Source organism: Pinus tabuliformis, chromosome 5_2 (assembly GCF_031772625.1).
Source record: "Pinus tabuliformis cultivar Carrire ecotype Pingquan chromosome 5_2, CPIR1, whole genome shotgun sequence".
NCBI lineage: Eukaryota > Viridiplantae > Streptophyta > Pinopsida > Pinales > Pinaceae > Pinus > Pinus tabuliformis.
Genome location: NC_142306.1, coordinates 415952523 through 415967961, shown reverse-complemented (window position 1 = coordinate 415967961; position 15439 = coordinate 415952523). Strand labels below are relative to the sequence as shown.

Below are 15439 nucleotides of genomic sequence, written 5' to 3'. Positions count from 1 at the left end.
GCTCTTTTCAGTACTTATTTTGTATATACAGACAGGTCACTGACCTCATATGAATATGCAACCAGCATCTACAGAATGTAATTTCCATTATTAATAGAAATTACAACTTTTTCCTTATGGGAAAAAAGAAAAGAAAAGATAAGCTGCATGCTCTTTTCTTAAAAAGGGATTTCGTAGTCATTTTCCTTTTCCTATAAGTGAATATAGATTAAAGAGGGTAATTTGTGAAATATTTTCATGGGTAAGAGAGTTCTTTTGAAAAATAATATTTAGTATGAGAAAATATAATAACCTACGCATAGATGAAATGCACAGAGATAATATAAGTCATAGGAATCTTCTATGGAAAGAATATGTTTTTTTCCTATGCGTAAAAGATAAGCTAATTGTGTTAATTCCTCTCCAAGAGTTTGAAAAAGTTACATGTATGAAGATATAATTATTGTGTTAGATATTTTAAAGAGAAACATGGATTTGTAGAACTATTGTGTTAGATTGTTTAAAGATAAATATGGCATGCATAAAAGGTTACCATTATTATTATCTTCGTTCTTAAGCCCAACAGAAAGTTTGATTATGATACTTTCTTGAAAAAAAAATGCATGAGAACTTTGTTATGACGATTTCTTGAGAACAAATGCATAATAACTTTATACATAAATGATAGAAAAACTATGTTGGGTTCTTGAAAATAACTATGTGAAAAGAACACATATGAACATATGCAGAAGTTGATTACCATAATTGATTACATGTATGAAGATATAACTATTGTGTTAGATATTTTAAAGAGAAACATGGATTTGTAGAAATATTATGTTAGATATTTTAAAGAGAAATATGCATTTGTGTGCAGAAAAGAGTAAGTATTATGGAAAGTAAAACAAGTAATTACTTGGAATAAATTTACTAGCTTTCCTTTGTAAACATATATTTGCATGTAAGAAATAATGACGAACACATTAGTTCTCGTTTAGAGCAATGCATATCATTGCGCATACAATAGATTTTGTAAATAACTCTATCTTGGGAAAGATGCTTTTCGAAAAGGGACTTGTAACTACTTGCACGATAATAATGTCTATCATGTTAGTATTTCCTTATAAGAGGCATGTATTTTTATGTATTATAATAATATCTACTGTATTGGAAAGATTACTTAGCAACATGCACAAAAAAGAAGCTAAAGGGTTAGCTGTCTTTGAATAAGTTTTTATCTAATTACATGCATGAAAAACAAAGATAAGTTTCTAGTATCCTTTAAGTGAAATGGATGGTTACAGTGGTTTCCTTTGGATATGAATGTGTGATGGTGCGAGAATGATCATATTAATGGTGTAATTATTTTGACATGCTTGATAATTATTTGTTTATACATGCATAATGTTGTAAGAAGAAGCATGTTGCAATATTATGTTTACATCTCATCTATGCATGCACATGAATAGATGTTAAAAGATCGCTTTCAAAGAATGATTATTGATTGATTAATACTTTATCTAATCTTCTTACCAAAGATTGTTGACGAAATCAATGATAGGAAATGATGGTGATTTGTGCAAAAGACAAATCATGTTCAATATTGTGATAGATAAGAACTAATGGTCTATGTTAATGAGTACGAGTTGTAGGATGGTCCACTAATGGGAAAATCATGCCACAAGCATATAAAGAGTGGTGTGTGGGTAAATGGTTTTCATGATCATTATAATAACTTTTAGCTGGGTATGTTGTATTTTAAATGATATTCCATTGTAATATTTTGTGATGATTGTTAAGGGATGGAATCCCTTATAAGCCAATGAGTGAGGGGTGAACACCCTCACGAGCATTCAATAATAAAACTAAATGTTTGTTGGTCTTCACCCTACGGGGTTTCCAAGGTATATCTGTGTTCAATGATATGATTGCTTATTATGTCAGTTTGGTGATGTTCATTCTTTGCATAATGTGATGTTGATAATGTCAAGTATGTGATTAATTAATGTGGTTAATGGAATCATGAAATGGATGCTAGGTTACATCATACAGTTTATGTTAATTTACTACAATAATGGTTGTTAATGGTTATGCAGCTTATTATTCCTCTACTGAAAGTTACTCTATGTAATCATCAAGATTTTATCAAATGGTTAATGAGGAATCTGGATTAGTAATTTGGATAGTTACTGATGGGTAATTTGCGTAAATTTTTTTTAACTCCCTTCATTTTCATGTGAGGCTATCGAGGTATGTTACAAGTGTTATCAGAGCAAAAGGTTGCAACACTGACGTCTTTGGGAATTTTTAAGAAGAAAGGAAATCAAGGTATGCTACTAGTGAGCATCAACTCAGATATGAGTCTAACAACCTACATATTGATATATGCAGTAGACTACATTTGACATGATTTGTGTGATTCATGTTTATAAATGCAAGGAGTAGTAAGTAATAAAGTTTGCTGCAAAACTACGTTCATGACATTTGAATCCCGATGAGGATAAAAGGCAATAAAACATTTGTTACACTTATGAACAATATTGAACACTCACTAAGGAAAGTGACAATTAACTACCAACATTTGCAAATATGGAAATATTAATGATACATTTAGAGAACATGAAAGTTACAATGCACTACTTTTAATTAGTGAATGCATGAATGAAAAATATGGGGAATGTCCTTGAATAGGACGATAGAGTGTTTTTGAAGGACATTGGAAGAACCCCTTTAGATATTGAAAATAAACACTAAGTCAAGTAGTGAGACTAGACTATAATAACTAATTGTTGATTAAGTCTTGTCATGGATGCATTAAGATGGTTGGTAGTTGTGATTGGTTAGTGTTGCATGACTAATTAATAAAACTTATATGCATGAATTTAATTTGATTTAAGCTTATTGCAATTCGTAAACGAGTGATTATGGTAGTTACTTCATGTATCGGTTTGTTAACAACAATACATTGTGGAAATTGGAAATGATTTAGAAAGTGATACTTGTTAAATGATGCATATTTATGACTAACGTTGTTGATGGGATTAAGTAGTGGTAGCTTAATGGCAACAAGAAAACCTGTCAAGGTAAAATCACATTGCAACCGTAAATGAGAAAGTATAATGTTATATGATATGTATGATTGTGTTACTTGGAAAATCAAAATGCATACAATATGTATGTTATTTATGTTTCATTATGTCAATTACTTTGGGAAAGAGTGCTAAAAGAGAAATTTAACATGCCAAATAATTGTCGACAATTGTGAAAGGCTAGAAGGCCTTGGGTTGATAGCGGTTACCTGTCCGGAGGGGTTGATGGTACTTGCCTGCCTGGATTTCCTCTCCCTAGAGATAAATGATCTCAGTAAGGGAAAAGAGTTGGCTAAGATGGTGAAGAGGGTAAAAAGCCTGAGGCAACTTTGTTGATTTGGAGCCTGTTGGAGGAGGCCCAAAATTATTCATAGACGAGACGCTGTCAGAGGAATAGACAGGATGCTGCCAAGAGGAATCCTATATTGGACCCTATGTGGTCATTGGAATTCTTGATCTGGTTGGCTAGTGGAATTCCATACTAGACTTAGTATGGTCTCTGTCAAAGAACTATCTGGATGTGAAAATGACTCGATCTGGTTGTGGAAACCAGTTCCCATGAGTTGGGAGGAGCATTATTTTGCCATTATGGTTCTCGTAGGAGAAAAAAATAATTAATTAGTTATGTGTTGTGTTAAAAATGAATTTTATATATAATTGTGTAAAAGATGTTATGCACATCTTAACACGAAAGGAGCTTAGTGCTCAGTAAGGAGTTATTGGAATTTTAGTTCCTTTATTGTATGATCAGAGAGCTAGGTGCTCTTTGGGTACTTTTAGAAGTACTTATGTATATGTCTTTAATAGGAGCTAAGACAGTGTGCATGTGGTGTAGTGATTTATCATTTTGATGATTAGAGAGTTAGTGCCCTCTAAAAGTACTGTGATTTAAATATCACCTGACATTACATAATTGATTGATAGTTTAAAGTATTTCATTTGATTAAAAATGTTGTGACTAATGTGATTGAATCTATTAGTCATACATTACAGGTTACTTACAATGGAGTGTTGATGGGAATCACTATTGAAGTGTTTGCGTAAAAGTGACCATGACTTGTAAGAGTAATTGGTAAGTAACAATAAGTTGGTATAGAGATTTTGTTTTGTGTTATGGAAAGTAGAATTTTCTTAGTTTTGCAGTTATAAATGCTTATGACTATAGATAAGAATTATTCCTTTTTTTTATTGGTATTCCTTAGAAATGGAATCCTTCATTTTGAAGGGAAATGATCTTTTTTTCAGTTGTTTGGATTTTTTATACTGAGTAGCAATTACGTCCCAGTGATAGATGAACACCGGGGATGGTGTTCTCTTTAAGGGGGGGAGTATGTAATATCCCTATTCGGCGTATATTTTACATAGAATATTAATTAAAATTTAGTTATCCTTTATTACATGACAGTTGGATTAGAATTTAGTTAGGGCTCGGTTCTTGATAATTGTCATTTCCTTTTACTTACCGGTTGTGCGTTGTTTTTTTAATGGGATGGCGAGGAAAAGGACATATGCCAGAGCTTATTTAAAATTTGGGTTCTACCACTATGTCTTCTTTCCATAACTAGTTTATTCTTTGGCTCATGGCTGATGGAGCTGCCATTTAAGAGCAAAGCAAAAGTAATTGGTGGAGCCGCCATTTAAGAGCACAATAAAAGTAATTGCCAAACGAAGGAATAAGTAAATGCTCTGAAGGAGGCATATGTGGATTGGACGACATAGTGAATATACTGGCCTGCAAAACGTCAAAGCATCCAAATGCCCTTTGTTGAGACCAAACCATTTTCTAGTTCATGGGTATTGCGGTTAAGATAAGTATACCCGTTTTCCAGTTCATGGATATTGTGGTTAAGATAAGTATATATTTTATTTACATTTCGTTTCTTCAAAAGAAAAGATACAATATGAATATTCTTGCACATATTTTATTACACATATTATATGTGAATTTTGTGTGTTAAAAACTAAGTAGATTTGTGATTTCTTGAAATCGAAGATAACTCAAAATGATCTAGATTTTGTGGTTACACAAAAATCACGTTAGTTTTCTTAGTAAAGAAAATATATTACTACATGTAGATAAACATTGATTTTTATATATTTTTCTTAGTAAAGAAAATATATTATTGCATGTAGATAAAGATTGTTATCACTATATATAGAAAAAGATTGTGATTATATATATTTGCAACATTAAAAGATAAGTAATCTTTCTTGTCTTTATATAACATTGCATGTGCCTTTTATGTAAGACAAGATAGAAAAGGTAGGGTGCATGCTTTTTTCTTAAAAAGGACTTTCGTAGTCATTTTCCTTTTCCTGGAAGTGAATATAGATTAAAGAGGGTAATTTGTGAAATATTCTCATGGGTAAGAGAGTTCTTTTGAAAAAGAATACTTAGTATGAGAAAATAGAATAACCTATGCATAGATGAAATGCACAAAGATAATATAAGTCATAGGAATCTTCTTTCGAAAGAATATGTTTTTTTCCTATACGTGAAAGATAAGTTAATTATGTTAATTCCTTTTCAAGAGTTTGCAAAAATTACATGTATGAAGATATAACTAGTGTTAGGTATTTTAAAGAGAAACATGGATTTGTAGAACTATTGTGTTAGATCCTTTAAAGAGAAATATGGAATGCATAAAAGGTTACCATTATTATTATCTTAGTTCTTATGCCCAAAAAAAAGGTTGATTATGATACTTTCTTGAAAACAAATGCATGAGAACTTTGTTATTATAATTTCTTGGGAACAATGCATAATAACTTTGTACATAAATGATAGAGAAACTATGTTGGATTCTTGAAAATAACTATGTGAAAAGAACACATATGCACATATGCAGAAGCATAGAAACAATAGTTGATTACATGTATGAAGATATAAATATTGTGTTAGATATTTTAAAGAGAAACATGGATTTGTAGAATTATTGTGTTAGATCCTTTAGAGAAAAATATGGATTTTTTAGCAAAAAAGAGTAAGTATTATGGAAAGTAAAACAAGTAGTTACTTGGAATAAATTTACTAGCTTTCCTTTGTAAAATATATATATCCACATGCAAGAAATAATGACTAACACATTAGTTTTGGTTTAGAGCAATGCATATCTTTGTGCATACAGTAGATTTTGTAAACAACTCTATCTTGGGAAAGATGTTTTTCAAAAAGGGACTTGTAATTGCTTGCACGATAATAGTGTCTATCATTTTAGTCTTTCCTTATAAGAGACATGTATTTTTATGTATTATAATAATATCTATTGTATTGGAAAGATTACTTAGTTACATGCACAAAAAAGAAGCTAATGGGTTAGCTCTCTTTGAATAAGTTTTTATCTAATTACATGCATGAAAAACAAAGATAAGTTTTTAGTATATTTTAACTGAAATGGATGGTTACAGTGGTTTCCTTTGGATATGAATGTGTGTTGGTGCGAGAATCATCATAGTAATGGGGTAATTATTTGACATGCTTGATAATTATTTGTTTATACATGCATAATGTTGTAAGAATAAGCATGTTGTAATATTATATTTACACCTCATGTATGCACATGAATAGATGTTAAAAGATCGCTTTCAAAGAATGATTGTTGATTGATTAATATTTTATCTAATCATGTTACCAAAGATTGTTTCCGACATCAATGACAGGAAATGATGGTGATTCGTGCAAAAGACAAGTTATGTTCAACATTGTGACAAATAAGAACTAATGGTATATGCTGATGGGTACGAGCTCTAGGATGGTCCATTGATGGGACAATCATGCCAAAAGCATATAAAGAGTGGTCATTTGTGGGTAAATGGTTTTCATGATCATTGTAATAGCTTTAGCTAGGTATGTTGTATTTTAAATGATATTCCATTGTAATATTTTGTGACAATGGTTAATGGATGGACTGCGTTATAAGTCATTGAGTGAGGTATGAATACCCTCACGAGCGTTTAATAATTAAATTAAATGTTTACTGATTTTCACCCTACGGGTTTTCTAGGGTATATCGGTGTTCAGTGATGTGATTGTCTATTATGTCACTTTAGTGATGTTGATTCCTTACATAATGTGATGTTGATAATGTCAAGTATGTGATTAATTAATGTGGTTAAAAGAATCATAAAATGGGTGCAATGTTACATCATACAATTTATGTTAATTTACTACATCAGTGGTTGTTAATAGTTATGCAACTTATTATTCCTCTACTGAAAGTTATTTTATGCAATGATCAAGATTTTATCAAATGGCTAATGAGGAATCTCGATTAGTAATTTTGATAGTTACCAATGGGTAATTTATGTAAAAATTTTCTAACTCCCTTCATTCTCATGTGAGGCTATCGTGGTATGTTACAATATCCAAATGTTTAAATAGCATGAATTTATTTATTTATTTATTTGTCTTTATTTAGTATTTTTTATTTATTTAATTATTTATTTTTCATTTATTTTTATTTATTTATTTATTTTTCAAATATTCTCAGTTATTTTATTATAATAATTACCGAATAATATTAATGTTATACTAAAAAATATTAAATTTATTATTAATACTCATTTATATAAACATATATTCTTTAGTCTTAAATTATATAATTTAATTGATTTTAATATGTTTAAAACAATAAAATTAAAAATTAATTAATTCAACAATTAATATCCTAAAGGCTAATTCTCAATAGCTAATTTATAATGGTTAACTCAAATGCATCTCTGCTACTTAAACATTTGGATAGATTGTTTTTTCACTTTTGTCCTAAGGATGAACCACATTAGATGGATTAATAATATCATTATAGATCACAAAAGTCTAAGATCTAGCGATATTTAAATCAATCAATTTGTTATATATGTATTAGTTTTTATTTAAAATTCTAGAATGAAAAAAAAATGATTTTTATGTTATTTGATAATTTGCTAAATTAATTGTTTTTTATATAAAATTTTAATAATATTCTTTTTAATGAGATTTTAATGTTTTATTATTTAATTTATTTTTCTAAAATTAAAATAAATTTAATATTTAAAAAAACCATTAAAATATTAAAATTATATAAATTCAATAATACATAGCCATAATTTTTCTATATATAAAAAATAAAATCATAATTCAAAAGAAAAGAAAAGGCAACATGTAATCTTATGAAAACCATGCAAATGAAAAGAAATATAAACATATCTGGTAAATTCATAAATTTTATATTTAATAAATAAATAAATTCTACCCAAAATATAATTATACCAAAAAAATATAAAATATAAATATGCTTGGTGAATTCATAAATTTTATATAAAATAAATCAAAAAATTCTACCCAAAATTTAATTATACCCAAAAAAACAAAATGAAATTGGGATAAAGGCAACCAAAAAAAACCTCACTCAGAAAATATACAAAAGTGACCTTTTGGATAATTCATAAATTTTATATAAAATAAATCAAAAAATTCTACCTAAAATTTAATTATACCCAGAAATTTCGGATAAAGGCAACCAAAATAATCCCACCCAGAACCAGAAAATATACAGAAGTGGCCTTTTGGATATAGTGAAAGGAAAATATACAAATGTGGCTGGTTGGATATAGTGAAAGGGAAATATACAAATGTGAAGCAAGCGTGGCCCCATCGGTGGGATGGTTTGTTTCCTTCCTTCCCACTTGTTCGGGACATGTTTATCTTGTAATGTGATTATCTATTTCCCCGTGAACTTAAAAACCTTGCAAATCCCTAGAAAGTCGAAAGAGTACGAAAAATGCAATCCGACCTGCTTTTTGTTCTTCATATATGCATTAAGTTGTAACCCTTGAAACGCATATCTGGCTCTGGATCGAAGAACCGACGGCCCCTTCGCAAAGGTTACTACATTGTTCTAGGCTTAGGCTGAGAGGCGATGGCCGCTATGGGGAGCTGGGCAATTTCCCGAGCGCAGAACTTGGCAGAGAGTGGAATCCAAACTGTTCCACCGGAGTACGTGAGAAAAGTGGAGAAGGCACTAGTTGTGGAGCACGCCGATGATCCACGTTTCCTTGTTCCCGTTATTGACTTACAGGGGTTCAGCAAGGATCAATATGACACTATTTCTGCACAAATTGCAGGGGCTGCACAGAATTGGGGCTTCTTCCAGATAATAAATCATGGAATCCCTGACTCCCTTATAGCTCGTGTGCAAGCAGCAAGCAAGGCCTTCTTCCAGCTTCCCGCTGAAGAGAAGGAAGCGTACGCTAACGAAGCACAGAACCCAATCGGCTATGGCAGCAAACTCGGATATTCTGCAGATGGAGAGGTTAAGTTGGAATGGGGAGACTATTACTATAATGTTGTGCGGCCTCTAGATAGGAGAGACATGTCCAAATGGCCTATACAACTCTCTCATTTCACGTATATATATCTGCTCTTTTATTCCGAGTTTTCTGATACTGTATTTGTCTTTTGAAGAGGTTTGGGGTTACACCACCACTGGTAAACTGTATTGGTATTTGTCTCATTAAATTTTTCAAATGGGTAATTAGGATTCCCACGGTTGAAATTATGGATTCTATAAAGGTACCGGTTTCGGCTAACATTTCCGGAAAAAGAAAAAGCCTAACCTGTCTGATGAACTTTGCAAACTTTGTGGTTGCAGGGAAGCTATGGATGAATACAGCACAGAGTCGTCCAAGTTATTTGAATATTTGATGAAGGTATTGGCTCGTGATCTGGGCTTAGAGACTGAAAACTCTCTAAACGAGAGCTTGGGAGGGGAGAGGAAGGAACTGCAAGTAAGGATAAATTACTATCCACCGTGTCCTCAACCGGATCTTGTGGTGGGAGCGGCACCCCATTCTGATCCAAACGCTATCACAATTCTCCTTCACGACCAAATTCCAGGGTTGCAAATTCGCAAAGATGGAGCCTGGATTGATGTCCAATTCGTTCCCAGTGCTCTGGTTGTCAATATCGGCGATCAAGTCGAGGTACGTCATTATTCATAGCAATTCCACGTAAAGCTTATAACTTGTTAATAGTTGCAGATAATTAATGTCATTTACATTCAGTTGACATGTAGTTTCAGGGAATTTATAGTGTAAATTTAAGAAGTGTTAGTTAGGTTAAAGTTTTAATTCAGGGAGTTTATACAGAGTAAATTATAGTGTAAAGTTAAGCAGTGTTAGTTAGGTCAAACTTTTAATTCACGGAGTTTATAAAGCGTAACGTTAAGAAGTGTTAGTTATGTTCAAGTTTCAATTGAGGTGGGGTGAGTTATAGATATGTTTAAGGTAATATTAGCTTATTTATTAGTTAATATTAGTGTATTTATTTTAGTGGTTATTAGTTTTAGAGGCTGTTTTGTTTAGCATTGGTTTAAATAATTGTTTTTGTTTTTAAATTTATGGAAATTTTAATTATATTTTGAGAAAATTTGATAAAGATTTTTGTAAATTTATATTATACGGGTTAAATTTCAAAATTTTAGGTGATTTTGATGTTTTTTGAAATTTTTTACCCAAATTCTAATCATTTTTAACTATTCTATAATTCCTCTGCCTCCTTATACAACTCCTTTAGTTTCACCCAGTGGAATCAAATGCAATTTACATACTGGCCACTGGATTATATTGTTCTCTCAATTAACAAATCGCAGTGAATCATTATGTTATTGTGTCATTATCATTAAATATCAATCAAATTTTATAAAAAAATTGATTTGTTTTTTGGGATTTGGATATATCCCGATGTGAAATTGCCATCCTACCATTGACTTATTTCATCTTATTTTAATTGTCGTGAAATTTGAATTTAATTAAATTGCGAAGTTAAAGAGTATTTCAAAATCAGATGTATATGAATAAGGTCCATTTTTTGATTTCATTTCTGTGTTCGATTTCAAAATTGCTAACCCTCATGTTGAACAGATATTGAGCAATGGGAAATACCGCAGTGTTGAGCACAGAAGTGTGGTGCACAAAGACCGCTCAAGAATGTCATGGGCCATGTTTTGCACTCCGCCATGTGATGCGTTGATTTCACCCCGGAGAGAATTGATAGATGACCGTCATCCTCCATTATACCAGCGGAATTCTTATGGGGAATATATGATGAAATTTTTCAAAAAGGGACTGGATGGCAAGGGCCATGTTCATGGAGCCAAACAACAAAATCCATTGTCTTCTTGATTGCCACATCGACCAATAATATAACTTATTATGTATAAATTTCTGGTTGTCCCTCGCAAACTTATTATGTATAAATCTCTGGTTGTCCCTCTCTTCTTCTGATTCTCACATAGAGCAATATTGCAATATAACTTATTATGTATAAATCTCGGTTGGTCCCTCTCTTCATCTTCTGATTCTCACATAGAGCAATATTGCAATATAAACTATTATGTATAAATCTCGGGTGGTCCCTCTCTTCATGAAGTCTTAGGCATACACACATCTTTTGTAAATCAATAATAATTCAGTATGCACTATGTTGCATATAATTTTGCACACATCTTTGTAATTCGGTAATAATTCACTATGCATGGTCCTTTGTAATTCGGTAATAATTCACTATGCATTGTCCTGGATATGATTTTTAGATATTTTTATTTTAATATTATAAATAAATAAATTGAAAAATATAAAAGTATAATGAAAAGGGTGTTCTCTAAATATTATATGTTTTAGATTTTTCATTAAAATTTAATTAAATTTTTTTTGGTGAAATATGGATTATTATTGTTTAAAATTAGTTTATATATATATATATATATATATATACAAGTTTAACATTTTGAAAAACCCCTAAATCACTCAAAATAAGAGTTCACAATTTAAATTGGTAATTCCAACCAATCATGACTAGATTATGAGCAATTAAATCAAAAACCACTTCAAAACATATAAGAGATAGACTAAGCCAATGAAATCATCATTTTGCATAAATTTAAATCACACATTAATAGAAATTACAAGTGAGAAGCAACTCCTTTCTGGGTAATAAAAATTCCTGGCCCATTTTCCCACTAATTATGACAATTTTCTACCATCTTTCTCTTAGGAGAATGTAACTAGGTTTTAATAATTTGTACACTATGTATTTAATATAAAAAAATAATATTATATTATTTTTCTAAATAAGCATGTTCTTCATGCTCTTAGGTTTTGAAGTCAAAAAAGTCAAAGTCCTATTTAGACCTATTGTAATTTTTTTATTTATTTTTTTAAATATGTAGTTTTGGGACAAAACCTCAATTGGTGCAAGTCCTAGCTAATGGACATGTTTATTCCCACCCCTCAAAACTATATAAATAGGAGGAAGATGGAGCTTATTTGGACACACTCACTTGATGATTTGTGGTCTGAAATATCATAGAAAAGACAAAGAAGTGGAAATCTGAAAGAAATAAGTTTTTCTTGAAGTAGGATTTGTGGAAGATCTGCTTGATACATCTATTGTTGCTGATCCCTTGCTAATTGATCTCCTGGAAAGAAAGAAAGCTTGATTTAGCATCTAGAGGTGGAAATTTTCTATGATTATGTGTCTTGGATATCTCATTTGATCTAATTTTATAAGATTTTTTTTTTCCTCTGAATTTTCCCTTTCTTAGAGCCTATATCTTATGTTATATTGTCTTCTATGATTTTTATATTCCATTGTCTTCTATAATCTTCATGTTTTATGTTTTATTGTAATCGCTTAATTAAAAAATAATAGTAATAATAATAAAATTGATAAAAAACTCATAGATAATTACCATGAAATGGAAATCTAATGATTGAATAAAAAGCCTCCCCATTTCCAATATGGTATGAGAGGTAAAGTTATTTGCAGAAGGTTTGAAGATCACATTCTAACACTTATTTCAATGGCTCACTTGCCTTTCTCTGTGGTTCTGTGACGACTGTGGCAGCTCACTACATCCCTGTAGTTCTCACTCTCTGTGATAGTTCTACGGTATTAATTTGCAAAGGATCGTTCTATGCACCAAAGGCTACAGTAGCCCAAACATCTTACCACGATCTGTTCTTCGTTGCTCACATATGATTCTAGCTCAGTATGGAACAATATAACAGTGTGTTTCGATGCTTTTCTATCGATCGTTTTCAGAAGTTCACATGCGTCATCTTAGTGGCGCGGAATTACTATGACTGGCACACACGAATGTGTGGTACGGATCTCTGTGTGGCCCACTTCTGGTTGATTCGTATCTCTGTGCCATAATTTACAATGGCTAGATTACATTGTAATGGAGTAGTCTACTTAGGTGGAGGAATGGGCCGGTTTCCGTCACCGTCCGGAAAAACCTCCGGCTCTGGCCGCCGAAAATTCCTCCGCCCAGCTCTGCCATCCGCCGCGAGCTCCACCCAGCGCTGCCGCGAACTCCGCCCAATTCAATTTCGTAGACTTCCACATGCTAATAAACATGAATGCTTGGCACAATGGTATCGCGTCTGACTCCAGATTACAAAGTTACTCGTTCGATTCACATCAGGTTCAATGTTGTGAGTTCGTTTATTTTTGGTCCACATGTTCTATGGAAAATAATTACCAGGCTGTTAAATGGCCATTACCAAGATGATCTGAAGATTTAAATTTCAACACTCTGCCGACACCAATCCATGTTTATTAGTTAAATGAACTCACGCGCTTCTTTTCTAATGGCGCGTTAAATGAAAGCTACGTCCCACCCCTTTCAAATTCACGGCACAGAATGGATCGAAAACAATCTTGAAATGAAAATCCCAATCTGCACCAAACCCTAAGTGAAACTCTTGGCAAACTACAATACTAGGCAATCTATATTGCGTTTAATAAACAAGAACGCTTGCAGAGGATGCAATTCAGAAAATTTATCTCTCAAACTAAATGTCGAGGTGTGATTTCTACAACGTCTTATGTTGGCTGTGCTGTGAATTTAAAGGTGTTGCAGTGTAACATTCATTTAACGCGTAAAGCTAAGAGAGGAAACTTGGTGTGTTCATTCGCCGAACCTTCCCCCAAATTGACAGCACAACCCCTGTCTCGAAGCTTCTATCGATATATTTATGATAAAAATTTCGTGGAGTCGTGATTTTCGCGGCGGCGCTGGGCGGAGCTCGCGGCAGCTGGCGGAGCTGGGCAGAGGAATTTCCGGGGCCGGAGCCGGAGGTTTTTCCGGGCGGTGAAGGAAACAGGCCCATTCCTCCACCTAGGTAGACTACTCCCATTGTAATAACCCACACAAGCTTATTATACACAAGTGGCATAGCATTTCTGTAAAAGGGCTTGGAACCTAACCACGTATAAGCGAAGGTCGCGAATCTGTGACAGAGGCAACAATTTGATTCTAATGGAGGTTATGTTGTAATATAATGCAGGCCGAAACAGTTGTGGCCGTCAGACGGTAAGTTCCAGATTAGCATGCACGACAATTTTAACACGTAAATTGCTTGGTCAACAATTGGACATGTCTACTGGTGCTTTACTTTCTGGTCAAGTCATGTTCTGCTATGGTATTCAATTGACATTTAAACGAAATTGTTCACATTGATGGCATAGTGCTATGCCTGTTTCACAAACTCTGATCACACTATATTATATTGGAGGGTATGCAACATCAAAAATATATGTATTGCAAGATGCAAAGGTCATATGAAAGAAAGCTCAAGGCCTGCATTACTATCTCTAAATCCCACATTGTTTTGTGAAGACTCGAATTTTCAATGAAATTGAGAATTCTGAGTGGTTGTCTAGCATCGCTACATATGCTTGATGGTGGTTCCATAAATATCTCTAGAAATGGTATCGTGAAGTGGCCTTGCTGAAAGGACAATAATATCTTTCGATGAGACAAAAAAAAAAAAACCTATATGGATTGGGAAATAGATAAAAGATTATATATATGACGGATTGGGAAATAGACATAAGATTATATATGTCTTATATATATGGAAGGGTGATAAATTGTACATTGAAGCCGATTCGTTTAAAGGCCGATCGGTTTACCTTAAATTGTGAGAAAGAAGTCAAGATCATCGCTAAATCTGAAAGTACTTTCATAAGGCACAAATGAACCAAGGTTTTGAGTTTGACATAACTCATCTGTGCGCTTAATACATAACAATTAATACATAACAACTAACGGAACCTAAACAAAGCTGGCAAGTTCAACGAATGCTCTCAAGATTAAAAGGTCGTAGTACTTGTGCTAAAGATAAACAATCGCTGATAAAATGTTGACACTTGTTGAAGGACCATTGAAGAAGAGGTAAGGTAAAGCTCAAAGAGGTATGTGTGATTTTGATATGTTTATGGTAAAAATCTTATTTATAGAGGGAGAAACTAGAAATCTTCCTTTTTGGGGTTGAATAGTGGAACCCAGGGTTTCATGAAGAGGCCGGTTCAGTTCATAAAATAG

General features: G+C 32.5%; 1 protein-coding gene across 1 annotated transcript; it reads left to right on the top strand.

The window, feature by feature from the left end:
* Positions 1-8768: 8768 nt before the first annotated feature.
* Positions 8769-11374, top strand: LOC149159314 (flavonol synthase/flavanone 3-hydroxylase-like). The gene is made up of 3 exons (XM_089436452.1): positions 8769-9453; positions 9698-10028; positions 10968-11374. The coding sequence occupies exons 1-3, from the start codon at positions 8966-8968 to the stop codon at positions 11226-11228; spliced, it is 1080 nt and encodes a 359-aa protein (XP_089292578.1). The 5' UTR covers positions 8769-8965; the 3' UTR covers positions 11229-11374.
* Positions 11375-15439: the final 4065 nt, after the last annotated feature.